The sequence below is a fragment of the Melopsittacus undulatus genome, chromosome 9 (genome assembly GCF_012275295.1).
Source record: "Melopsittacus undulatus isolate bMelUnd1 chromosome 9, bMelUnd1.mat.Z, whole genome shotgun sequence".
NCBI lineage: Eukaryota > Metazoa > Chordata > Aves > Psittaciformes > Psittaculidae > Melopsittacus > Melopsittacus undulatus.
The window spans coordinates 14,310,635-14,338,527 of NC_047535.1; the positions used below are offsets into that span (position 1 = coordinate 14,310,635).

The 27,893-nt window shown below is 38.6% G+C and overlaps 1 protein-coding gene across 1 annotated transcript in view; it reads left to right on the forward strand.

Annotated features, from left to right (window-relative positions):
- Positions 1-27,893, forward strand: part of SCAPER (S-phase cyclin A associated protein in the ER) — a 147,241-nt gene that overhangs the window by 61,783 nt on the left and 57,565 nt on the right. The window contains 3 exon segments of the mRNA XM_034066256.1: positions 1,558-1,694; positions 5,771-5,836; positions 14,769-14,895. Of these exon segments, the coding sequence (XP_033922147.1) occupies positions 1,558-1,694; positions 5,771-5,836; positions 14,769-14,895 (330 nt within the window).

Sequence of the window (27,893 nt, forward strand, 5' to 3'; positions counted from 1 at the left end):
AAATATGTATTGCTGGGGTGGATCATGCAGCGATGCCTTACAAAAACCAAATGTTCATTTTCCAGGAAATTTCACAGAGATTTATTTTGTTTTCAGCAGGCATCATATTTTCCTGAATCAGTGAGAGAAATTATAGTTTGTTTTCTAAAAAATATTGTCTATACATTTTTTAGCACTTCACCTTTTACTTTGAATTGTAAGGATCCTTCACCAAAAAGGAAGGAGTAACCACAACTGATCGTGGCACTAATCGTTTTCAAGTAGAAATTATCTTACAAAGCAGTAGTTACCTATAGTTCATCATGTGTTCAGCATGGTTGGTTTGAGGGGCAGGGGATGACACATACAGTTTCTGGATAGTCCACTGATCATTGGAATTGTTACAGGCACTTCCATGTCCTACAGGGATGCTGGAGAGGGACTGTTCATTAGGGACTGTAGTGATAGGACAAGGGGTAACAGGTTGAAACTTAAACAGCAGAGGTTTAGACTGGGTATAAGGAAGAAATTCTTTACTGTTAGGGTGGTGAGGTACTGGAATGGGTTGCCCAGGGAAGCTGTAAATGCTCCATCCCTGGCAGAGTTCAAGACCAGGTTGGATGAAGCCTTGGGTGATATGGTTTAGTGTGAGGTGTCCCTGCCCATGGCAGGGGGGTTGGAACTAGGTGATCTTAAGGTCCTTTCCAACCCTAACTATTCTATGATTCTATGATTCTATGATTCTATGTCTGTTCATGGGCAGGGTGGGTTAATCAAAACTGAGAACAGCTTTAGGAGAAATATTTAGGAGAATAGCTTTGTTGATTATTTGTCTCTAAATGATACGTAGACCTTGAACTGTATTGGGGTGGTTTGTAAATGTGAAAGTTCTGAGGAAATAGAGAATTTTTTGTTACATTTTTTTAAAGCTTGGAACAAAGCATTTGTTTACACTCACATGCTGTGATCACTGTCCCTTTGCTTGCATGCCATCATGTCAAAACCAAACTATTTCATAATTGAAGTGTTTCTTCTGTGAACAACTGAGATTTTACCAATACTTACCTAAATGCAAATTGGTTAATGTGAGAAAAGTAATATTCCCATGAATAAATGGTACCATTGTAAGTAGTGAATGCTTCCAGTGTATTTTAATCAAAAGTTAAGACAGGTTTAGATTTACATGAAGAGTTAAAATCACAAACCAGGGTTAGTTCATTTGATGTCATGAGTGATGTTGGTAGGGCAGGGCATTGGCTTCATATAGCTGTAGATGGCAGCTTGGAGAAGGGAGAGTATGTCAGCTTGGAGTTCATAGTTGTTAGGTAATAGTTTCTTGTACATGAGGGACAATATTCTTCTCTCACTAATTATTCTTCAGAATGCCCATTATGTGTTCTCTACAGTGTCAAATAATTAAAATTTACTTTAAAGGTTTTTGTCATTTTCTTAACCTTTTGTTAAATACTTACCACTGTTGTTTCCTGGGAAGGTGATCCATACTGTAAGATCACGTACTGTAAGATCACACACAGTCACATACTGTTAGATCAAATATCATTTCAATTTTTTCTGCAGGAGCACCTCTCATTAAAAAAGTACATTGTGGATATTGTGATTGAGAGTTCTGTTCCTGTGGAACCATTAAAAGATGGCGAGGAGAAACAAAAGACTAAAAAGAAAGCCAAGAAATTAAAGGCGCGGATGAACTCCAGGTTAGTACAAATTTCTGTTCAGTTTATTTTTTCTTTACATTTTGTTCTAAACTTTACCTTTTGTCCTTTAGTATGAGTGCAGTGGAAAGCTGAAAAAAGTGGAAAATTATTTGCTTTGGGAGAGTCTTGAAAATAACACTGATGAGCCTAATTTATGGCCACTTTCTCTGATTGAGAAAGAAAACTGAGTATCGATCTGGAGCCCTTGGTTTCACCTGTTAAGAGCTTTTCTCATAATTGAATGCCAGTGCCCTGCCAAAACTGTAGCCTCCTCTAGCATACAATAGCATGTTTAAATTTGTGTAAACCATGCCTATTTTTCTTTCTAGCTATTGATTTTTAAATGAAGTATCAAAGAAAATCAATAGTAATCAACAAATAGAAGGCAGCCTGCTGTAGTGTCAAATCCCAGAACTAAATTTAATCATTTTTTGTTGCCTGTCACAACAAAAAGAAAGTTAAAAATATCTTAAAATGGAAAGTGAGTTGTCAGACCTGCAATCTGTTATTAGTCTAAAATGTGACATCTGCATATCGGTATGAAAGGCAGGACATCATTATATTGTGAACTGGCAGTGTCAGTCTTTATAGCTGAATAGTCTACAGCTGAGGTTAATACTTAACTGAATATTATAACTTATTTTTGCCCTTATCCCTAAAAATACGTCTCAGAGAACAAATAAGAGAAAAGCACCTGAATGGATTTTTAGAGCTACAGTAAGAGAGGGATATTTTATTAACTCCTAACAGTGCTAATAACAACATGTTAGTCTTCAAAACCACAATACTTTGACAATGTATTACTGTTTCTGATTGTTTTCCTCTTTGGATGACCAAATCCACTGAGTACCACATTAGAACATGGTGTCAGAACTGGATAACATGTTCTTCTAGTTTCTGATTGCTCGAGATAAGAGTTATTCATATTACCTGTTGATTTAATGCAGATATTGTGTCCAACTTTCGTTCTTTCTCAACAGCCGCTTCTGTTGAATTTGGTCAAAGATTTGTCAGACCTAGAAATAGAAGCTCAGATCATAATTTATTGGTACTGATATTAAAACTTTCCAGAACATTTTGAATTCTTATGTGTCAGGCTGCTGGGTGAGTCAGCACGTTTGTCATCAAGAATTGTAATTAAAAGAGCAATAAAGGAGCATCATTTTACAAAGGTGATACAGTGTTGAAAAATACAGTGAAAGTTTCAAAACCTAAGAGGAGTTATATTGGCAAGACGTGACATTCATGTTCATTAAGCTTGGGTTTAGTTTTAACGGGTGACTAAACTTTCAATGGCATTACTGTCCTAGAAGATAACTGAGAGTTAAATTGAAGATTTCACCATGAGTTTTCTAATATTAATCCAAAAGACTTACAAATAAAAGTGTCCAGCAGCAGTATGAAGCAAAGGTTCTTCCATGGAATTGCAAACAAAAAATGGATGGGGGAGTTGGTGGAATCCATTCTGCAAATTAATTTTAGCCATGCAAGTCTTCTACAGTTACTAAAATCGACACTTGAGTAACAGTAATAGCCATATGCCTGGATTGTGCAGGTAAGCTTGTTTTTCATGTTCAGAAAATGAAAGGGGATTATCTTAAGTTGTGTGGCTAAAGCAATTAAAGCAATAACCTCAGAGTTACAATATGAAATACTAAATAAAGTAATTTAAGTAATATCTACTGTATTTCTGCCCAGCAGCCTAGACAGTACTATCACCAGATGGTGGGGGAGTTTACTACTCAAAATCCATTCAGAGCATAAGTTGCATATATGGGTGATTTATTTTCTATTATTTGAAGGTGAAGAGTATTTGATGTTGATTAGTCATAGTTTCCCAGGTGTTAACATACTATCTGCAAACCATGGTTTACTACATACTTGCAACTATTCTCTAGAAAAAGCAATAGATATAACAAACTCCCTTATACCTCAAGCCCTGAAATGATACATTCATTTTGGTTTCTAGGAAGCTGTGAAACTCGAAAAAAAACATAACTGCATCCAGATAGGTTCCTGTTGTACTCCTCAGTTTCTAGATCTTAAATCACTATTACAATATCAAAGCAGTGAAGGGCAAAGGTGAATGAGGGGACAAATTGTGATCAATGGGTTATTAGATACATTGAGAAGTTTTGTTAGTCTTATTAATTATATTTATAACCCTTAGCCATTAAACTGGTGTTATAGTAATGACTGATATATAGCTAAGTAAATTATCTCAGCCTAACACAGATGTGCTGCTAGCAGAATACCTTGGTGCCCATGTGGCAAAAGGAGGCTTGATGAAAGCTTACCTCAAGCAATGGAGGGGTAGTTACCAGCTAGGAAGTATATACACCTGAGGTGTGCTGTGCAATGGATTTATAGCACTCCAGTCATGTTCATTTAATAACAGATATTTTAGGTGATTTTTCATGTTTGACTGACTTGTCTGTACAGAACTGAGAGCTGAAATGTGTTGTTTCTGGCTAAAAGGCAGGAAAGGTGGCACAAGGTTAATAAAGAAATCTCACCTTCATGTTTAATACTAAATTCAGTTATGATTAATAGCTTTATTAATTATCCACAAATCAGAGGTAGTAGTAATGTAGCAATATTTGCATGTAGCATAAGTTGTATAGGTTAAGCAAGCCAAAGGGAAATTCGAATAGCTTTGGATAACTTGATCCACTTGGGTGAACAAAAAATACAAAGAATCATTTAGAATATGTATCTGAGAGAAATAGTAGGATTTAAGTCATTAAACTGGTTTCTTTTCTGCACAGCAAAAAACATGTTTTCCACTGGAAGCCATTGTCAGAATCTTAGATTTGAAAAACAAATTGGACATTGGTAGCGTTGTCAAAATGTCAACTGACAGCAGTTCATATGCAGAATACCTTGATCATTAATAGCAGAGACCATTTTTATGCATGAAAGTTTCCCTGGGGCAGCCTTTTCTTCTCCTTGTGTCCTGAGGGGGTTTTGGCACTTGGCTCTGGAACTTGTTATGGGTGCTCTTGGTCTTAGAGATGTAGGGATCCTGAACCTTACCACTGATGTAGCCCAGCGTTGCCAGTTTAGTGTCCTTCAGGTGTGTGTACAGGCTTTTGTGCAGAATATTCCAAGCCATGGAGAAGGTTGTTCCTTATTCATCTGAGAACACAACCTGAAGAGGCTTGAAGCAGCGGATCTCCCCTAAGTCCCCAGAGATGAGTTTTGCGTCTGTGAAGCCTTTGTTTCAGAATCATAATGGAAAGAGCAATTTTAATGGATCAAATGTTTTAAACAGTTAAATGCTTTTAGTGCCTGCTGAATGCTGCTTCATCACAGGGCTCGGTCTCTGAGAACTGAATTTTTCTACATCAGTGTAGTGTCCGGATTCATTTTCCTTTGTGTGTGTATGTTGTTAAAAAAGGTTATGGCATTACCACTGTGAGTCCTGGTTTGGTGGATGAGCTGGTCGTGATTTTCACCTGTTGGCACAGGCTGGCTGGAATCAAACCAAGCAGTGGAAATCTTGTCTCCCTCTTCCTGCTTTTTGGCAAAAGGCCAGTGTAAATAATACTTTTAGGGAGCTAAAGAGTTTTGTGTTTCTGTTTCCAGCAGTAAAATGGTCATTCCTGGGGGTATTGTGCTGTATGCCTAGCAAGGTTCTTTGTGTTACAGTACAATCATCAGTTACATTAAAAATGCTTCTGTACCTGTAAATACAATGAATGATTTATATGTTAATTATAATCTCTGTGATGCATAATTTCTGTTCTGAACTGAATGTCTAAATGTGGTTATTTTATAATCAGCAGTAGGTTACTTCAGTTGTTTATATCACTCGTAGCATTTTCTGCCATTTAGGAAGTCAACTTAAATGCAGCATTTGTGTACTGATGTTATTCTGAAATAATAGTATTAGCCATAAATCATTAATGGCCAATAGTTAAGCATCACTGTGGATTATGACAGGGCAGAATTGACAGAAATATGTTGTGTGTTAGTATGAAATAAGAAAACCCCAAAAGTTAGAATTATCTCTCTCATACAAATACTGTGCTCTTTAGACAATAGTCAGTAATAATGAATGTTTTTTCCTCCAGGGCAAAGGAATACGAGAGTTTGATGGAAGCAAAAAATGCTGTCTCTGATTCCCCATTTAAAGCCAAGTAAGCATTTAACTTTATAGATCTTAGACATAGCCATTTTTCTCCTGTCTGTAACAGAAGTGCATCTGAAATTTCCAGTGGAGCAGGTGTGGTAAGGTTCCCACTCAATGCAGGGCATACTCCTGTCTTGAATTACAGCGAAGTTCCTAATACAAAAGGTCAGACCTCACAAATGCAATTTTTTCTGTAGACACTGTATATCTTTAATCTTGTAAGATACAATAGTCAAGAGACTATATGCTCATCGTTTTCTTACCTGGAAACAAGCAGGTGTCAGCTTTGTACTTCCAAGACTGACGGTGAAAATTTGGCACCGGAATCTGGGGACTGAAAATCTTTGTTTGGCCTCCAGTTAGTCAGAAACAAAGGTTCATATGGTGAAAGCACAGATACTTTAATGCACAGATGTGTTAATCTGGCACTGAGTTTTTTAGAGAACAGACCATTTTATTCTCAAGGATAAGGCACAGATGAAAACTGTTGCATGGTAATATTGAAGTAAGACCTGTTATTACTGAAAAATTCCTCTTTCCTCGTTTGAAAATTGCTTATCTGATTGCATTCTGATTCCATTGGACCTGTTTGGAAAAAGATGCAGAATATTTGGATTCTCAAAAAGCTTTTGATAAGGCCTATCACCAATGATTTTAAAAGAGACTGTATAGCTAAAGCATAAGTGGAAACAAGTTAAAAAACTGAAAAGAAGTGGAATATATGATCTGTCCTTGCAGAATGAGGAGGTTACCTGTTGATTTCTGCATTCATGCAATGTTCAGCATACTCAAAAGTTACTTGGAAGAAGATGGCAAACAGTGAGGTAGCACAGTTTGATGATGATGCAGAGATATTCAGGATAGTAGAGGCAAGAGCTGATACAGAATAATAATTTTAAAGAGAGTGACTCAGCAGTAGCACGGCAGGCAGGTGAAATCCAGTGTTCTTAAGGGCTACACAATGGAGAGGGAGGGCGTAACTCAAATGTATCTTCACATGCAAAGTGTGGGCTTTGAACCTGCAGAAGTGATAGGTACTTCCAAGAGAATACAGTTCAATACTTCCAGCAGTTAAAGGATATCCATTTTTTAGTCTTCAGAAAGGAGCAAAAACAGAACAAAGGATGTCTTTATGCCTGGGTCATTATGTCTTTTAAACACTATGTGCAGTTCTTGTTCTTCATCTCATAAAGGATATGCTAGAATTGTTAAAGGCGCAGAGAAGGCAGGAAAGGAAATCAGTAATGATTTCGAATACAACCTCCGTATCAGGGATTAAGTAAACTAATACTTCTCATGCTGGAGAAAAATGCAATAATGGGAGGATTTGTTACAGAGATCTATGAGGTCATAAATGACATGGAAAAGATGGATGTTGATTGTTTGCTGTCCCTCCTGGTACCAGAATGAACATGGACACAGGTTCAAAAAAAACAGACAGGGGTTCCTAATGCAGTACACAGTGAGATGTATGGAACTCACTGACCAAAACCACACAGGTGCTAATAATTCACCTGCAGTTCTAAGAAACAACATCCAGCCCAAGAGATTCCTAAGGTGAAACTGGGCAAAGAAACAGATTAGTAAAGAGGATTATGCTTGCTCTGTTCCTAATTTTCCTGAGACATCCATTTATAGTCTGCTATTCAACAGGATGGTAGGCAGATGGTTTGCCTTTCTTGTGCTCATGAAGTCTGTAGCAGATCAGTCAAGAGGCTGTGGTGTCTCAACAGCTGGATTCAGAAAACCTTACTCTAAAATAATGGTGACTTCTAGAGGGGGATATTTGTCTTCAGATGGAGGTAATAACTTGTACCAGATCCTGTATGTTTTGTGGCTGCTCCCATCACTCATAAATTGCTGATATAGTTGAGAGCATTTTTTAGAAGTTGTTGTTGAATTAAGATGTTCAGGTCCTTGCTGTTCACCTTCCTTGGTTGTAATACAGTGTCTTTTACATGGGCTTTTCAACAGCTTGAAAAACTGCTTCTGAATCTTAGTCTGTATTTTAAAATAATAAGAATCCGTCATTGAGGTTTGACACGGGAGGGTGAAACCTCTCCACCAGATGGCACACCTGCATAAACACGCTGCGGAGAAGGTTCTGTTCTTGGCTTCATTTCTCACTTCAATTTTCAAGATTAATTTCGTGGCAGATTCAGACTTCTTCTGGATTCGTAGCTCCTGTGTTTTGCTTTTCTTTGCTACCAGAGTATAAAAAATTAGGGTCTAGTTGTCAAAAAGTAGAAATGTGTGGGCTTGAGTGACTCAGAACCCACTGGTAAGTTATAGTGCTTGTACTTTAGTTTCTTTTTGACTTTTGGTACTCAGTGATGTAGTCACTTGTGTTTCAGTTGCAGTACAACAGAAATGCAGATTTAGTTATTTTTATTCTTTTAATTATTTTTTTTAATCCCTTGACTGATCCTGAATTTGAAGTTTTCATTTTTTTACTTGACAAAATGCTTTCAGGCAGAATCTTCCATTTTATCTGCTGTCTTATTTTCTTCATTATTGCTTCTGTTAGGGCTGTGTCCTTTCAGATGTGAACTAGTGTGATGGCCATTGTGTAGCTCACTTTCATCACAGATCTGGGGGATTTCTTTGGCAGTCATCATGTAGAACCCTGGTGCTCTAGCAGATGCTTACATCTAAGTTTTCAAAACATAGTCAGATATCAGTTATTTCCAAAATTACGCACCTTTTTACCTGCCATGCAGGCTCAAAAAGGAAGGAGGACAGGGAAGGGAAGCTTTATCTCTTTCTGTAAGGGAAAGGATGGGAGGGCAAGATACTTAATGAGGCAAGAGTTTTAGCCCGGACCATATGTGTTTACATTGAAAACTGCATTCCCAACAAAGGAAAAATTAATGGAAGACGTTTTTAACAGAACTGCATACAGGATCCTACTTAGCCAGGAACAACAGGAAGTAGAATCAGCTGAAAGAAACAAACAGTAGTAGGTCTCCCTAAAATACTGTTATGTTGAGAAGCTATAAAGATTGACTATTGCCTTTTTAGTCATAACACAGTGTACTGTCCTGTGGGCTAATATTAAGTATTGCCGTACATTGCTAACCAAGAGAGCAAACCCTTGCTAGTACTGGTAATCTGGAAAGCTCTCAGGAGCTGTAAAGCTATTGGGAAAAGTCATATCACAGAATGAAGGGGTTAAAAACTGAGAGTGTGAAATGTGTTCTCTGTGTCAAAACAAACCAAAGTCCTTTCTGTTTATCCTGAAGAAGGAGTTCAGATGGGAATGGAAGGCTGATAGCAAATACAGAATACTTTTTAACTTAGTGCTCTGTGGAATTTAAAAATGAAAAGTTTTGTGGGTTTGTTCTTGTGTTTAGGTTTTTTCTCCCATTTAAAACGTGACACAATTGGTAGGTTTATTTATTTGCTTAACACAAGCAAAAGTATCTTAGAATGAAATAGTTCATAGCTTTCTTTTATGCCTCCTTGCTTATGCCACATTTCTTTATTCCCTTCTCTTTCCACCCCCCCCCCCCCAAGTGTGTCTTCTAAACAAGTAAAACCATTTATGGAATGCAATTTCTTATCTGATTTCAGTAGTCATGTTGTCAGTTGTTACAGAAGAAAGACAGAACCCAGAATTAGTCTTTGGCAGGTAAAAAGCCTTTTTAGATCACCTTTAAGATTAAGCCACCTTAGTATTATGGGACCGCTGGTTTCCTGCTGCAGCTGATAGATTGTTTCAGTAGTTCTTATTATTTTAAGGTTTGAAGATTTATAAAACCTTTTGCACTAAGGAAGCACTGATCCAAGAGCTTTCCAAGCTTTACATTGGTAATACACTAATAGAAATAAGCAGACAGGGTTTATCCTGCTTTGATAGACGTGGTATGTGTACCCTTTTCAGTTTCAGAGTGCTGCATCTGATTTCTGAGTGGGATTGTAAACAGCTCAAAGTAGTTCTTTTTTAAAACCAAGAGTTTTAGATGATGTCTGGAACAGATTTCTTTCTTTTTAGTATCTGTTAAATTGTGTCCCTTAGGGCCAGAATAATTCCAAATACTGCCTTATTTGGTAGGTGTTTCAGTCTCTGAACTATTTCATGTGGCAAGAAGAGCTTGCAGGGAAAAGGGCCATGAACAATCTCACCTGGTAGCAGCAGTTGCTCCTGGCCTCTGTCCACTCTTCATCAACTGACTGGTTACTGGTAGCACTTAGGTAATTTGTTAAATGCTGGTGGACTCTTGATGGGTTTGTACTATTAATCAGCATTCTCTGGGGACTGATCTCAGCATCATTATTTAGTGTCCAGTCTGTTAAGTTGGCCTGTCAAAAGGTGTGTTGGTGATCACTCTTCTTGTTTTCATTAGAGCATTTTTAAAAGGGAAGGAAAATGTTTTCACAAAGTTAGAGTGTAATTTACATCTGCGTAGTATCTTCTTATCCAAAGGTCATAGATTCAGTGTTAAAGCAATCTGCAGGAGGCAAAGTGTAGTTGTCATCCTTTAATACAAGCAGGGAAACCACGGGAATAAATTAACCCCCTAGTCTAAAACCATAGTCAGTCTCCCCTCATGCAGTAAGGAACATAAGAAATGTGTGTATTTTTTTACTTACCCTTTTTTTAAACTATGTAAAGGGGTATCAGATAGTATGGAAATAGGAACCACCATTATCCTGAAAAAGGACTGGAGCACAAGAAGAGGAGAGTTAGGAAATGAAAAATTATATCCTGTAAGAGTCTCCTGGAGAGAAGATGGGAATGTGGTGTGGGGTTTGTTCTTGCAGAGCCTCAAAGCTAACTGCATTTAACAGTACAGCTCTTTCTTATTTTCCTTATGGTATATCAGTGCCTTTGCAAGATAAACTTAACCTTGTTGGTTTTTTTTTGTGTAGTAGGCTAAGGTACAGCTAGGCCAGTTCTAAGATACTGTACCAAAATACTGACAACTGGAAACAAATCTGAAGCTGGAAGTATCTGTGCAAAATTCAGTTTCCAAACAGCTGTGTGAACTATAGGAGACCTGGGGTGTAAGTAGAATAAAACTTAGTTAAACTTCATAAAGATGAAGCAGTGCTTCACAAGTGGGTGAACAGTAGGTTTCATCTGCAGTTAAATAAATGCAGAATTTGTCATCATTTTTCAACCAACTTCTGTTTCCCAAGCTAAAGAAGGTGTGTGAAGCTGCAGATGGAGATGTTTAATGTCTAGCAGTGTTTGGGACTGTGTCAAGATGCAGAATGGTGTTTTCCATTGCGTGGCTAGAGCAAGGGGAGTGTGCCACGTGTGCCACTGGGTACGTTTGTTTGGCTGTGGGAAGTCAGGCAGTAGGGAATGCTGTGGGAGCTACACATTGTATTAAGGGGATACAGCATAGCTCCGGTTCGGGCTGGGCAGGAACTGCCACAGATTTCCCCAGTTCTCCCCATGCACAGGCTGCATAGGGAAGAATCGGGACTGTGTATCCAGCTGGCATCTGTCCACCCTCAGCAGGAACATGCAGGAGGAGGAACCACTCCTTCCGTACAGAAACTGCCCAGAATCTAGCACTCTGCCCAGTCGGACTAATCCTTTCTTCCATACATTCAGTGTACAGCCAAGAAATCATGGATTTTAATGTAGAAGTGCTGAAATACATTGTTGTTACTATTTCAAGGCTTTTTTTCTGGAGATGAAATGCGGGCTATAAATATGAACAGATCTTTTTCTCTTAGCCTGTAAAATATATTAAACCACCTAAAAATGTGTAGCCCACACAAAAAAGAGAACCTTACTTCAAACAATACTTTGTTTTAATTTTGTCTATATATTTGCTATATAAACCTTTAATATGAATATTTCTCACTTTCCCATTGGCAGTGCAAACAAATAAGATAAAGTATTTGTATTTATATATATTTGTATTTGCTGAACATTTATTTAAGGTAACATTCCAAGACCAGTCAGTACCTATGGCCTTTCTGGTATTTCTTCTGCATTCTGAAGTATCTGTTTGTGGCAGTACTAAAATCTTATTTAATGAGATGTCAACAACTTTAGATAAAAGACATTAACTTTCCCTTTTATTTAGCCCAGTACATTTCCAGTTATTTATCATTCCCTGCATTGGAGGAATACAAACTGGGGGACTGAAGGAAGATTAACTAATTGTCTTGAAATGTTTGGATTTGGACTCAACAGTATTTCCACATAGTCGCTGGCTCAGGTGTTGATACCATGCTCTATTAATTTGCAGTGCATACGAAGAGTGTACAAGGAGTACAGCATGTACAGAGAGTTTTCTCTTTCCAAATCATTGGTAGCGATGATAAATTCTATATCCAAGAACAAGTCATCTTGTGTAGATTTCTAGTGCTTTGAAACAGTCAGAAAGTTATTCTTATGCCTCTGACAGTGCCAAGAAGTCAGTATGAAGGATATAAAATTGTTTTCTCCAGGGCTTGCTCGGTGGGAGGAGGGACTTTTTACTTCCCTTCCCCCCGTGATCACATAGCAAATGTTACCCTTTTTTTTGGCAGAGGACCAAGGTGCAGCAGGATAAGGGGATGTAAGAGGTAATTTTTAATGTGGCAGAACCAAAAATTTACTCTTCTTGTTTCTTACTGTGTGGTGCAGAGCACAACCTTAGAAATGTTCAATTTTGGTGAAAGTGTCCAGACAGACTTTCAGAAGAAATGGAAAGCTGGAGCTTTTGTACAGCATTTTTAACTGAGGACAGAATCCCAACAGGAATTGTCACTTACGTAGCATCTTTATAGACTGAAGAGAAAAAAGGGAATTTGTCAGCAGAAGTAACAACATAATAGGGTTACTTTCCATTTGAGTAGTGTTTTGATAAACCTTACGCATTTTGTATGCAGATGCCTGATGTAGATCAGGAAAGTCCCTTTCTTTATCCCTGTGGTTAATCCTAGTTGAATGCCATTCCTCTGATGTTAAATGAAGCCAAATGGAGACCTGTCTTGCTGTCTTCTATCAGATGAAGTTACAATGCAGTTTTTTATACAATACAGGTTTTTTTTCCCGTGCTTTATATATGCTTTAATCATGGAATTTGGGTAGATGTTTCAAAGAGAGAAACTCCTTTGTGCTTAATGCATTAGGATATTGCCAAGGCAGTCACCATTGTAAATGACATTCTGTGAGGATACCTGAGGTCCTCTGCTTCTAGATCGTCTGTCTGGACTGCCGCAATTTGACTTTCCAATGGTGCTGCAATCCACTCCTTACTCTCAGCAGAGTTAGTGGTTATCTGTTTTACTGTCCAAGTCCTCCAGTTACGTGTGTTTTGGCTTTTCATTTTGTTTCCCATTTTAGCTCATGGCTTTCTGCATTAGACAGAGGTTTTCTCCAACCTCATTGCCCGCAGAGGAAATAGCAGCGCAGAAAATCTCATCAGGATGTAATCTCCCTTTATTTTTCTTGTCATAGAAAAATTCTGGCTGAATATCAGTGGATTCAGCTGACCAGTTGATAAGAAGTCCAAGACTCAAAATTCTGCAAATAATTCTTATTTGTACTTTAAAAACATGTGTAATTTTAGAGTTTCTTGAAAGCTTTTAACAAAGCCCGTAATATGTAAAAAGAAGAGGTGTAGGTTACCTGTTTCCTGTGATTAAGTGGAAACTCTATTCTTGCCCCAAATGAGTATTCTGATCTTCTTATTTTTTTACGACAATTGTGGTACATTCCCCAGGCATTCCATCCTTTCTCTTCTCTCAAAGAGGAGTTGATGTAATTTTCTCTTTGTCATTGGTCCGTGGTCACTTTGTGAATGCTTCCTGGCCCTTTAACACTGATCATCTCCCATTTTATAATAGGCATTGAATATCCTTCCCCTCTCTCTTCCTTGCGGTAAAGCTATGTTTGTTTCTAGTCCCAACAGTGTTTTTTCCCATTCATACTGATCAATTACCAGCTTGGTCCCACTTCCAGTAGAAATCGTTGAAAAATTCAAACCGAAGGTCTACCAAACACTGAGCCTGTTATTAAGAGCAGCCAGTAGCAGATATTAAGGCAATGATTGACAAATACATGGCAAGTACTGAACGTACTTCCTTGCTCTTTCTCTCAGTTTCCAGTTAAGGGACTTCAGCATTTCAATCGTTTCCCTTAATGCATCTACAGATGTGGAAGTCTACATCTGAGCTAGCTACTGTCTTCCCATTTGAGGTAAAGAAGGATATACCATGAGTGTGTTTGGACTGCTTTTTTATACTTCAGGATGAGCTGAATAGTGTCTTTGAACTGTGCATTTCTCGTTGCCTAGCAGGAGAGCATAGATGAATAGCCCAGAGTGTGCAAAACTGAAATGAGTCCTAACTCGTGCGTGGTTGCATCATTCCCACCTCTGCATTCTGGTTTCATTACTGACCCTTGTTAATTAAATGCCCTTTCTGAGGTAGTCTGCAAAGTCGCTACCTTTCACTTATTCAAATAATCCTAAAGAGCCATTTCTTTTATGATGCCTATAAGAAATTAGCCAAGTAGTCTGCTGTTCTTTTTCCCTTACTCATTGCAAGAGTGAACTATTCAGCTAAGTAGGAGAAAGGGTTGAGCGATGGAAGAAAAGTAGAATAAAACCATGTTGACAATGAAGATGGCAGAAACTAGCAGGATGAACTGTGGAGGGAGAATAGGGAAATGAACTGTATTGAATAACAACAGAAACAAACATGCTGCTAAGAAGCATCTTCATGGCTGTACTGTTCACACTATTTCTGTGCCATTTCTCTGAAAAAGTAGATAGTGAAATATCAGACACTCCAAGCTGACTGTATCTCCTTGTTGTATTGCATATTTTACATGCTCTTTAGTATTGTTGAATTTAATACTTCCATTCATATTTTCATGATTGCTTTATTGAAATTCAGTTAGCAGTGTTTGATTCCAAAGATGAAAGTTCATATTTTCAGGACAGTTTTTCCTTTAACTGCTCTTCGTTTGCTGTTTAATATTGAAGGTTACAACGATTAGCAAAAGACCTTGTAAAACACCTCCAAATGCAGGACAGCTGTTCGCTGGGAAACAACAAGGTTCCTGCTCTGGACAGGACTTTGGGAGAGATCTCTCGTATTCTGGAAAAACAGGTATTGTAATTATTACTATATAACTTATGACTGAGCTGAACTGTGTTGCCCCCAAATGTCACTGGTTTGGATTTGGGAATGTGTTGGGATATGTTGATAAATACATGACCTTGGTGTAACAAGCACTGTCTGCTATTGCACTTCTTTGTGGTGACTGAAGCAGTGTCTGCTTCTGTTTAGACATCAGATTTTATATAGGCAGTCTTGCAGAAGTGCTGAAAACATGCTTGAATGATGCTGGATTATCTGGATAATGACTTCATTAGGGAAGTAGTGGAACCCATTATTATCATTAGGGTTGTTTTTAACCTGGGCCTTTTCAGTCATCCAATTTATAGTGCATACCCACAAACAGCTTTTACAAGGGGCCCACACAATTAGCAGAGAACAGAGGGAAGAATTGAAGCAGCTTTGCTGTCACAGCCAGTGTATTGTGGTGTTATGGCTGAGCCTTGAAGGAGCACAGATCTGTTGAGTTTTCCCTGAGTACAACTTACTGGTAGGTCTGTAGGATGAAGTTGTTGTGTGCATATGCATGGGATATTTCTATGTTTTAATCTTTTTTGAAGTGCTGTGTTTGTACAGCGTGTCTTGGTTCATGATAAATATTGGGGATTTTTTAATTGATAGCTTAACATTTGCATCTTTTTTACTGTTTTGTCATGGTCACTGTGCTGCCAGAGTGCTTTATGTCTTGTAATGGGGTTTTATGCTCCATTAGGTGGAGTTTTCAAATGGAACATTATGTTTCTTTCTCTCTTTAACCATTAGAAAATACTTCTCTTTTGTATCTGTAATCATGAAAATGAGTTCTCAAGAGAAACCAAATTAATGAAATCTGAGGAGAGGGTTGCATCATTGTGGTTCCGAGTTGGTCTCTGTGAAGATGAGTGCTCTGCTTGATGCTCTCCACAGCTCGGTCAATATGGAACATAATTGCTAATAGCATGTGCTTTTAAATACTGAACGCTGCCTCAGATGCATATTCAGACATGTATTCTGTTAGAAACTTTCAGCTGCTGATCAAGCTTAATAGTGTTTTTAAAAAAGGGTGATGACATTTTCAGATCTTTGCAGTGTGTTTGTTAATTACTGAAAAATTCATGATGTATTTCAAAATACAGAAATAATGTTGGATGAAGCTTAGAAAAAGGTATGTTTATTTTGAAAGTTACCTGAATTATTATTGGAAACTGGTTTGGAAAGTGGTATTATATCCAGCCTCTCAGCCATAGATATTTTCTGACATTTTCTTTTTAAATGAGTCATGAATTGCAGATAAATGTTAATCATTGATTGTTCATAACATTTTACTGCTTGTGGATTCTGCAGTGGGGAATGAAAAGATAAATTTGATAGTATTAAATAAACATGCCTTATTTTGTTGTTGATTTGGAGTTTTACCCCCGAAACATTGCTCAGCTGGTAGCGAAGTACTATTATATCTGAGTGTCCTAATCAATAAGGTCGGAAAAGATTGATTTCAATAGCTGTCACTGTGTTTACAGCACAGATCATACGTAGTCATTTATAGAAGTGGATAGTAATTCTCTTGTTAACTTGGGAGTCAGGAAATCAGCAGACATATCTTACATGTCAATGGGCAGTGAAAAGAATCTTGATGGTGTCAGTCATCGACTGGGAGGAGGAGACTGACACTGTTAATTGAATTTCCCTGGAGAGCATAAAAATATACCATAATGTGGAGGGAGGAATGAGGGAGTGGGAACCACACAAGCTGTCAGTGTGTGTGAGCTGATAACATTGATTTACCCTTGCTAATGGCCTGGGTTGAATAAAGAATTGCCCTGAGGGAGGACAGAGTTCACTACAATAGATCCTTGCCACTTACTAGAAATTCTTCAGGCTCAGGAGAAGTCGGGCAAAAGTATTGGAAAATAAAATTGACCCAAACCCCTTCTTTTTTCAGTCAGTGTGTGAAACACTTTTTTTCTTTTGCTAGTAGTTTACACTGACAGAAAAACGTATTTATACAATCTCACCAGGAAATAAGGATTTGTTTTACAATCAGTGAAATAAAATGCTGAGCTGCTGTTGATCGCAGTAAGGAGAATAAATACCATTAAATTTCCTGACAAGAAGGGGAGTTATTCAGCTCATTAGAAGTTCTATGACTTTGCTAAAACAGCATTAAAGAATGGGGGTGTATTATTTATGTAGATTTCAATCATAGAAAAGCCACACAGGAAAGATGGGCAGCTCTGTCTCACTAGGCTTTAGATAGAACAGATAGAATCAAATCAGACTGATGATTCCTTTTTGGACGTAATCTGTTGTGTTTCATGGTAATGAGCAAGGCTTTTTCTCACTTCTGAACTTTTTTTAGAATGTGAGAATGTTCTAGGATGAGGTATGCTTAATTTTTGTGGTCAGACTTGTTTTTGTTTGGCAGGCCTTCCTGCTCTGCTGGACAGAAGTGGTCTGCACTTGGGGCTAAGTCATTTCACCAGTATAGCAAGAAGAGTTTGTTTAATCTAAATGAAAAGGTTTTTATAAATCTTTTAGATACTTAAATTTGAGAGGTCTGTCTCTCAGGGAGGGATAGCTCTTAACCGCTGTACTTTTTGAAGTCTTGTCTGTTTGCTGTAGCTCCTTACCTGCTTCTCACAAACAGAATTCATAGGCTGCTGCTGGTTCCCGTGCAACCAGAAATCTATGACTTTCATTCTAAATCTAAAGCATGATTTGAGTGCTAATAAATGAAAGAGGTGTTGCTCTGCTTTCCTTCAAGTGGTTGTTAGATCTCCAGACATTTCTTGATCTGTACATGTTGGCTTACATTGGATGAAGCTCTAGAAGCACTAGAGGTATTGAACCCCCTGCCAGAAAGACATTTGCAAGTAAGCAAGTTGAAGTGCAGGTTTTGATGTTCATGGCCATGAACTGCATGCAGCCTGTGGTTCATGTGCATTTTAATTACATAAACATTAAAGGTACTACAGACTCGTAAATCACAATGTCGTTCCAGTTTTAAAGACATTTGTGCCCCTCAGATCATGTGTCCTTGCTTTCACTAGTAACATCAAGCAGGAGGCTCAGATCCTGATGGTGTGCCGTCCTCAAGGTGTACCTACAACATGGGCTGCTCAGGTGCTTGTTTGGGTGGGCCCTTCCTGGCTGGAAGGCAGTCCTTGGGGTTTGTGCAGTCTCTTATCCTGTCTTGGCAGAAGTCCTAGCAAGAAGATACAGACACTTTCACCTCCACCTTGTTTAAAAGTATACCAAAACCCCAAACACACACAGAGACACAACAACAAAATGCATGTAAATGTCACCAGAAAGGCCTGGCCTGGTGTTGGCAGATAGTCATGTGTGACTCCTCAGGCTCTTAATAAGATTGATAACACTCAGTTTAAGATCTCCCATGAATGAGCCTTTGATGCTAAAAGAAGAACTCATGTACCCTCTTAAGGAAGGCAGTGCTGATGTTTGAAACTGCAGGGTTAAAGCAGTTTTTCTGCCTCAGTTCTTTTTTTTTTACACATGCTCATTCTTTGATGGACCAATTGTACACATCCATCACTGAGGGCAGCAGTGTGTTTCAGAGGATTAACTGCTCGAGTTTGACTGGAGCACTCATACAGAAATATCCTGTGATAAGAGAACACTTCCAGAAACCAGTATATTTAAAGCTGTCCATCCTATTAGCATGACTACAGGTACAGTTTTAAGCTGCTTATGCTTATATTATTTCTTTCCCTCAGTGAAGATTTACTAATTAAAATCCTGAAAAGGTTTTCCACTGCATAGACATTAGACATCACACTGGCTGAAGCCCATACATTTCTAAGGCTGTGAACCTCACTTGAGTCAGAGGTTACTGCCTCTCAGGTAGTCATCCTTAGACTTGCTGACAGAGCATCACTTCCCTAAAGTTCTTCCCAAAAGTTATTTATAGAGGGTTTTTTGTGGGGATCCAGGTTTTAAAAGTCCTTTTCCTATGTGGTTTGACAGAAGATCTTACGGATACACTCCTGAAGAGAGGGCTGCAGCCACAGGGGAAGGTTCTGTAAATGTCCAGCCTAAGCAAACCTTACACCTTAAGCTCCATGTCCATCGTTAGGCACAGAGCCCTAACAAACAAGATTCCACTGGTTCTGGTGTTCATAAAACATGCTATAATTTTGTAGAGTCTTGAGGATATCTGTGCCGTTAATCTCCTTTACACTTCGTAAGTGCTGTGAAAGTCTTAGGAAATAATAGTGAGCCCAGATTCAAGTTGTCGAAGTGTAAAATGGATCCAGAAGAGTAGGAGGCCTTTATTAATTGGGCCATGGTGCTCGTAGTAACTTACTAGGTCTCTTCATACAAATCTAAAAGTAGCTGCTTTTCAGTAGGGTAAGTTTCAAGATATTTATTTTAATTACTAATTCAGGATAGGATCCTTACAGATTTCAGGGGGCAGAAATGTACTTCCTTAGAGAAAGTGTAGTTTTGTAACTGAAAAATGGGTGAACCTGAGCTATTGACAGTAATGTTCTTTTAAAAAATCTTGATGCTTTCTCTGTGACTGTTAATGGTTTGCTTTGTGTTGGGTGATGGTTTTGGTTTTGTGATTTTGACATAGATTTTTCTCCCTCCTGCTTCAGCAGCCCTGTTGTCAGTTATTTACATTGCACTAAAATGTTTGTTGTAGCTTTCAAATACATGGGGACTGCAGATAGACTGTGTTTATCCCATTGTGTAGACTGTCAGAGATGGCTGGCTTTAACAACACAGGCAGGCCTGCTATTTATATTTTATTCTTTAAACTGTCAGGCCCATTGGGTATGGTGACCATAGCCAGTGTGAAGATTAATAGGCCAGTTTTGGAAGGCATGCAGAGTTGCCTGGCCAGCTTCTTCTGATTTTCTTCATGACCCTCCAGTAATACAAACTCTGAATCATCAAAAGCCAAAGCAATAAAATTACGAACTGTTAAAGAACTAAGGTATGAAACAAAAGCAATGTTAGATAGAGCATGGGTGAGCTTTTGTACTGTTCATGACAGATTTCTTCAATAGTCTCTGCAGAGATTTAAAATTCTCCAGTGTGTGTGTAAATATATATATATGGCATATATATGTAGATAGAATACAGTTTAGAAGCAAATACTCTATGCTATAAATACTTACTTCCTTCAGAATACAGTAAGAGCTGTGATTCCCAAACTCTTACACTTAATTTTGGTGCTGCCAGAATTTGGGAAGCTGGGTAACTGCATGTTCCTTAGTGTAGCAGAATAGTGGAGCCATCAAAGAGAGAATTGAAAGACACTGAATGTAGAGGCTGGATTTTGTTTTCCAGAATTACAGAATCCTGGGCCAACTGAAAGGCAGTAACATACCTTTAAGCTTTCCTTCCCTTGCTGTTGATTATATTTGAAGTAGATGTGGAACTATTGCTGCGCATAGTCATTGTTGTTTTGAATGAGTATTAGACAAAATACTGTAACTTGATATCAAACTTTTGAAGGAAGTTTGAATTCATAAGCTAAGCGGGAGTGACATAAATAGGTAGTGTATTTTTATGCTAGATTATGTCACTGGAAAAATCAGACTGGCTTTAAAGCACACAGGGCACAGCTTGAGGTTTGTGGGTTTATTTCATAAATGAAGAAAACTGTCAAATGTGAATTAGAAGCAGCAAATTGTAAACCTAAAATTTGGCTGAAAACAACTCATCCAAGTGTAGCTTAGTTCTGTTAATCAGCTATACTCTTTAGAGGCAGGGATGGTCAGTATCTGAAGGAAGCAGGAGTGCTGGCAGGTGGAGCAGTGAGTCAGTAATCTTTTCAAAATGAAGACTTGTCTTTGGAGCATGGAAGGGACAGTTGAGAATAAGACAGTGGCAAAAATCTCTGGTCCTAAACAAAATGTGTGATGATTTCCTCCCCATCCCAAATTATCTTGGCTGGCTTTTATATAGGAAAAGGAAGAGATGGAGAGAGGAAGACAGCAATAGATGGGCTGGGAATGGAATAGGTTCCTCATTTAAGTAGCAGAGCATTTCTGTAGGCATGCTACAGTCCCTAGTCAGTGTTAAGTGTTAAAGATAACTACTCTTCTACAAGAAACACAGCATAAAGCCTGATACATGCGTTCATTGAGAGCTGGAGAAACCACAGGAGGCTTCAGCTTATTTGTCATCCACTTACTACTTCGGAAAAAGCATCATAGGCGTTAAATATCAAAATGGGAGGAAATTACTGGTTTAGTGATTTTACCTAAGTCATGAACTAGTGGCATTACCCAAATTGTAGCCACATTGTCTGTATTTTATTATGTCACTTGCATACACACACAGATATGTTGTCTATTATTTAACACACACAGCCAATTACTCCATATAGCCTCACAACTGATTAATTTCTCAGTCTAATTGAGGCTTTAAAAAGTTAATTAATATTTCTGTTTAAGTATTATAGTAATGAAAAGCTTGGTCAAGATGCCAAAACTTCATAGACATGTTTGTGATCAGGAGGTGTTTGTGTTTTGCTGGACAGTGATTTCTGTGGCGCAGCCCACTTGTTTTCCTGTTTACTCAGTATCTCCCATTCCTCCACTAGAGGACACTACTGGCAGAAACAGCAGCTTGTCCTTTCCATCCATAGAACTAATCGATCTGTTTAGAAGTAACATTTACTTTTTGGAAGAAAAATGCTTCCATAAGATTTTAATGTGGTTAATACTGATGCGACTCCTAAGGCCAAAGGTTATTGCCCACTAAATTAGTCTGCATGTTAATTGTCAAAGTTCTGGTTTTAGATATGGCTATGTTCAAAACAGGCATTAAAAGTTTGTTGATTTTTGTATTGAACAACCAGGCCACTGTGTTGTTCAGTTTGAGTGCTGCTCAACAGCAGCATGCCTTCATCTTTCTGACATCAGGTTCAGCCAGTTCTGTGGCACTTCACGTGGCAGTGTGCTCTGAAATCACACAGCTTTTTATCCTACTGAGCTTACAGCAGCAGGTCTCACGGTTTGGGTGCGGTAGGATATTTACACAGGTAATGAGTACCTATCCTGTCAAGACTTAAACTGTGCAATCATACACAGTGCTCTATAGGAAAAATAACAGAAGTACACATACGCACAGTATTCATTAAAAGGAAACAATAAAAGGTAGCCACCTGCCCACAGTTCAGCAGGCACATATATGAGGTGCTGTGGTTTGTGCTCTCTGCAGGTTGTGCTCTTGTGCAGTGCAGCTTGGGGCAGCCAGTCTCCAGTGCTGAAGCAGGAGCTGAGATTGGCTGCAGTAGCAGCAGTGTCCCAGGACCAGGGCTGGGCTGACCTCTGGCAGCAGCTGGCAGTGCAGATTCATGGCTCTTGATGAAGGCCCCCGGTCTCCACATCACTCCTGTGCCCTTTCCACCTCCAGCCTCGCAACACCCTGCGGAGTCCTTGCTGCTGTCATGCTGTAACCTGCTGCCTTTCCCTTATATCTGTGATATATAACCTTTTGGCTCTTAGCCAGGGGAGGATTTTGATAGATAGCGTGCAGGTTTACACTGAAAAGCTGCCTTTTATATTGGGCATTGGGCAGTTTATGGCTAAAGTGTATAAAAAATAAACATGCAATCACTAACTGTGCTTTCATCTTTATGGTTTTTGTTCTTTATAAAAGTAATCACTACTTCTAATTTTTATAGATTTCCAGAAGTTCTAACTTTAAGGTTCATTTCAGCTAAATATACAATGTATTTCTATAGAAACAGTGGATTAATTTTTCAACTTTGGATGCTCCTGCAGTAGCCAGTTGCAGAGCAACAGTGATGCGAAGGAGGTTGAGCAGTGTTGAAAGTCTGAAGTATGGGGTATTGTACTGTATCTACCATCTTGATTTCATATGGTCCAAGCTGCTACTACTAGTAGAAACATCAGACAGTCTGATCAGCTATAGCAACAGATCTGACACTAGCACAGTGGCAGTGAGTTCAAAGGGCAGGCTGGGGGCAAACACAGGAGGAGCTATTTGGACAACATTTCCTACCCAAACAGCCTTTCCCTGTAACTGCCAGGAAGAAGTCAGTAGGTCACATGGGTGTTATGGGTTATATGGTGGACAGGGCAGCTTTGTATCATCAATAATTCGTTAGCCCAGAGTTTCTATAATCTCTGGATTAACCTTTTTCTGAAGCTGAACATATAAATAGGAGCATGTTAGTAGAGGTCAGGCACAGAATATTTTTTAACTTGTTTGCTGGAAATGGTATTAAAAGGCAAGTTCAGTTCAGAGATAAGCTCTGCAGTGTGCTTATTCCAAGATTATTCAGAGGTTAATGTACTGTGCACAGTGGGGGTAGTCAATATCTGGTTCTCTGGGATGCAGTTAAATGTTGTTAGCTTCCAGTGCACTTAGGCAGTACTGCTTATGGCCTTTTACTGTCAGATCTGGCTTTTCTACATCAGTTTAGAACTAATACATCATATCAGAATGGATATAATGGAGGTATATATATATATTTATATGTATATATATATATATACACACACACATTCCAAGTATGCAGAGTTTCTTCACTAAGCATTTACAAGACAAGAGATACATTTTAATACCATTAAAGTACAGGCACTGATTTCTTGGTGATAAGAAAATGCCCTACACAGGCACATTTCTGCTAATGAGCAGGTGCCAGTTTAGAGATCATGATAAAGTAATGATTATTACAGTTTATAAGGAAGTTATCTTTTATTTCATTTAGGCCTGTGCTATATCTATTCAAATATTTTGTTGAAAGTCTTTTTAACATTTGACATGTGATTTGAGCCATCACTTCAACTTGAGAATGTATAACCTAGGGGTCTGTGTTGTCTGTTCTCACATTTGCAGTCTTTCACAACCCCACGTTATTCCTCAGCCCTGCAGTCTTTTGTTGCAGTCCTGTAGATGGGGTGATCCAACATGTGACAAGATCCAAGAGCATACCCAAGGCAATCAGTGTGAAAGCTGGGGTTAGAATTCACGTGCTCTTGACTGCATTACAGGTCTTTAAACAACCATCACTCTCACTCTCTGTATGTCTCCTCCCACATAATTTTAATAGCTTTAGGTTTGCTTTCTTGCACTGGTTTTCATAGTTGAGGTTCAGCTGAAATCAGTGCTGCTTTCAGTAGTGAAATGACAGCCACAGGGGTGTAAGATTCAGTGTTGGAAGAGATCTGTAACTAACTTTCCTACTCACTGGACAGCTTCTTGTCCAACAAACTACTGAGAGAGAACAGGACAAGATCATATAATTGTGCTTTTTATATACTTGTTTGGGAACTTCTGTTCATGAGATTATTCAGGAGAACTCTAGAGGGCCTTAGCTAATGAAGCCATCCATCTATTTAGGATCTAGGAGCAGTTGTTCCCAGTGTTAGAGACAAAAACCTTTATCCTTGCTTTCCTCCTGTAAGTGATGCACTTACTAGATGCCCTGGTATTTATAAATAGAACAAACATGTATCTTTAATAAGCACAAATGCTGCAATGCTCAGTGCTGTCTTTTGCAATATCTACAAGGACAATTCTTATTTTTCCAAGCAGTATTGTCTGTTTCCTGTTACACTGCTTAGGATGAGTGAAAGCAGCTAAACAGGTAACATGGGATTCAGTAGTTTACCTTTACCCGTCTTTTCTTTACAGCTTTCACTGACTCTTGAAACATCACAAACAAGACTGTCCTTGTCACAGGAAGTGTTGAGTGCCTTTTTCAGTTGAACTGAAAAGACTGCAGAACTTAATCCTGTCAATTGGTTCATTGTATTCAATAATACAGTGATCCAGTAAGGAGCCCTATCCAGTATGGCTTACCTTAAAATATGGGCAGAAGTTTGGAAACAGAAAAATGAATAAAGTGTATGGTGTGAATAAACAGAACCAAATTTTAGGAGCACAGGACATGTAGTGTTTGCAGGACAGGCTTAAGAATCAATTTCTTGGAAGTGGTATTGTCCCTAGGCCTGGGACAATTTGAAGTTGCCTCGTCAGTAATGTACTTTCAGAGAGTACAATAGTAAATACCTCTTTTATTTTCCATTTAATTGAAAAATTAAATAAGCCTTGTTTTTGTTGTTGCATTTGAGCCACTTTTCACCCTTGCTTTTTGTTGTACTTTCTATTAAATGTAAGACATGGATTAGAGTCTTTAGTACTTAGAGGCTCTAGTACTTGCACACTCCCTTGCAAGTACTAAACATCATGCAGGGAGTGAAACAGCTTCTGCAAGATAAGGCCCCTTTACCTCCCTGCCATCTCGAGTGCTAGGTAGTAACCATCCTCTCCTACATGAAGCCATGGAGATGAGTCTGTATGGAGTGTATACACAGAAACCAGAGTAGCTGACTCATCTTGAAAGGCTTGAGAATCAGCTCTAAGGCTTCAGAATTTGCACTTTGCTTTGCAGGATAAGGTGGAAGGAGCATATCTCAAAGCCTCCTTTCTATGGCCTTTCATAGCATTACCTGAAGAGCCTGGGGCTTTAACATGTGAACAAATGCATGAGGGAGGAGTTGGTGCAAACACATGATAGATATGTCCATGATGGGAATTAATACCTCCCTCCAGTGGTATTTAAATGCTTCTGAGCCAATTCCAGCTCATATTTTAATCCTGAACTACCTTCCCATTGAGGTTCAGTGCTTGAAATTCTATTGTGGGCAAAGTCACTCGTGTTTGAAAACCCGTTTGAGATTTTCGGGTGGAATGGGCTGTTATTGTAATACTGATTTCACTAGAGAGAAGTATTGCAGGGAACAAAAGTGCCTATTTTAATAGAAACTATTATTTTGGTATACTCTGCAGTGATTTTCACTGTATAAAGTTATATGTCTGGAGGGCTAATCAAAGAGTGTAGGTTTTCTACCATCACAAATATATCTATGGTTTGTATGTGCATGAAGAAATACTTGTGTATTGGGGCGGGACAGGGGACGGGGGAGAGAGGAGAGAAACAGCAAGGAGGAGCCAGCTCAGGATTCAGTTGTCTGATTTGTTGTTCTAAGGTAGCTTTGAACTGCATTTCTTAGCCCCTGGCATTTTAGATAGAATCTTCAAACACGAGATAAAAGAAATGAAGAAAATTCTAAAGATGGATTTTAACTGTATTTTACTAATTAGTTATTTCTTCCATCAGTGAGCAGTTCAACAAGTGTAGAATAGAATTGCACAAGTTCAGCATGTTCTTTCAAGAAACAGAAATCAGAATGTTTCAAAGGGTTTGGGTTTCCTTCAAAAACAGTTTCTTCTGACCGGTTTCAAATCATGAGGTCTGTTCGGACAGGTTTTCCAGGTCACCTTCTTGCTCAGACAATAGTAGGCAGGACTAGCAGAAAGTGTTCTTTTGGCTAATGCAGGAGAATACTGTTTTAAATCTACATAGAAAGAGGTTGGTCTTAGAAGGAAGGTTTACACAGGAATATCTAAGTTCAAAAAGATCTCAGGTGGTCAGAATGTGGGGTGCTGAAGCTACAGAGAACAGAGATGATAAAGCTAGCATTAAATCATTTCAGCTGTTAAAGCTGCATTATTTCTGATTCTGCTCTACTTATTAACCAATAATAATGCTTTAACAGGAGAAATGTATGGAAGTGAGTACTTTGGTCCAGGACATTGGATTCCACCCAATAACTCTTGCACCAAATTAATAAATTATGATTTAGCTAGGATCATATTTTTCTAGGAGATAATCAGGTTTGATTTAAAAACTTCAAATGATTGAGAGTCGACTATATCCTAAGTATATTATGCTCATCATTAATTACTCTTGGCATTAAGAAAATCATTTTATTCTTACCTGAACTTATCCAGTTTCAGTTTCCAAACATTAGCTGTTACTGTGCATTATCATTCCCAGTCCGGTACTTCCACACTGTGATCCCATCATGTTACTACTTTCTCCAGCATAAGCTAACTTGTACTTCTCTTGTGTCTCACAGTGAGGCAGGTTTCTCTGCCCTTGTATCTTCTGGTTTACAAATCTTCCAGTTTGCCGAATGTCCTGTGTGATGGGGAGCAGCAGCCCAGGACAGAAGTTTTGGACTTGTTTCTGCCCTGGAATGCTGTACACAGAAACCAAAAGCTGTTATTAATTTATTCTCACTTCATTTCACTCTGTGTTACTGTGCATTACCTACTGGCTTACATAAAGAAATCCTAGATGTTTTCTCCTACTTTGGTTTTATTTCAGAAGCACACAGTTTATGTTAACTGCTTTAATGAGTTAAATGAAACCCAGCAAAGTAGCAGCACAGGTCAGTTGGCCTTGTCACCTATTTCTTTGTTGACCGCATTAAGTATAATGAGGCATATGTGTAAATTGCTTTGGTTTTTTTTAGCTGTGCGTATTTTTCTGTACCAAATGTCAGATAATGGGATTAAAACATTATTTTGAACTTTCTATTTAGTCTGCTAATTTTCAAATTTGCTAACAGTGTATCATTGGGTAAGTGGTGCTTCTGCAGGTGCCACAGATGCCAAACCCTGATAAAATCCACCCTATCTTGTTAGCGAACACACAAACAGTTGCTCCCCATCTGCTGCCTCTGTCTGAAAGGTTAGGAAGCCCTTCCTTCTTGATCACAAAGGACATAATTATTGTCTGTAGAAGAGTCAAGTACAAAGACAGTTCATCCAGTCTGACCGCTACTACACTGCAGGCCACCAAAGATTAACAGCTGCTTCTCCTTTGATTAGGTTAGGTAATAACAGTTACTTTAGTTAATAATTGGATGGATTCCCAGGCCATGTAATTCAGGTTTAGGCTGTCATTTTTTGCTGGCATGTAGCTGAGCTGTATTATTGGAACAGAGCCTGTAATCCTATTAGTCAGTTGTCACTCAAGCCGTAGGAGAGGAGAAAAGGGGAATTCAAATCCATTAAGGTGTTGTACCAGGTAGGTAAATAAGTCAGCCATGCTTCCCCAGTGTGCAGGGAGCTGTCTTGACTGACATAATGAAAAAATAATTTTGAAAAGATTAATTTCAAGTTTCTTAAAATGATTAATTGATAAT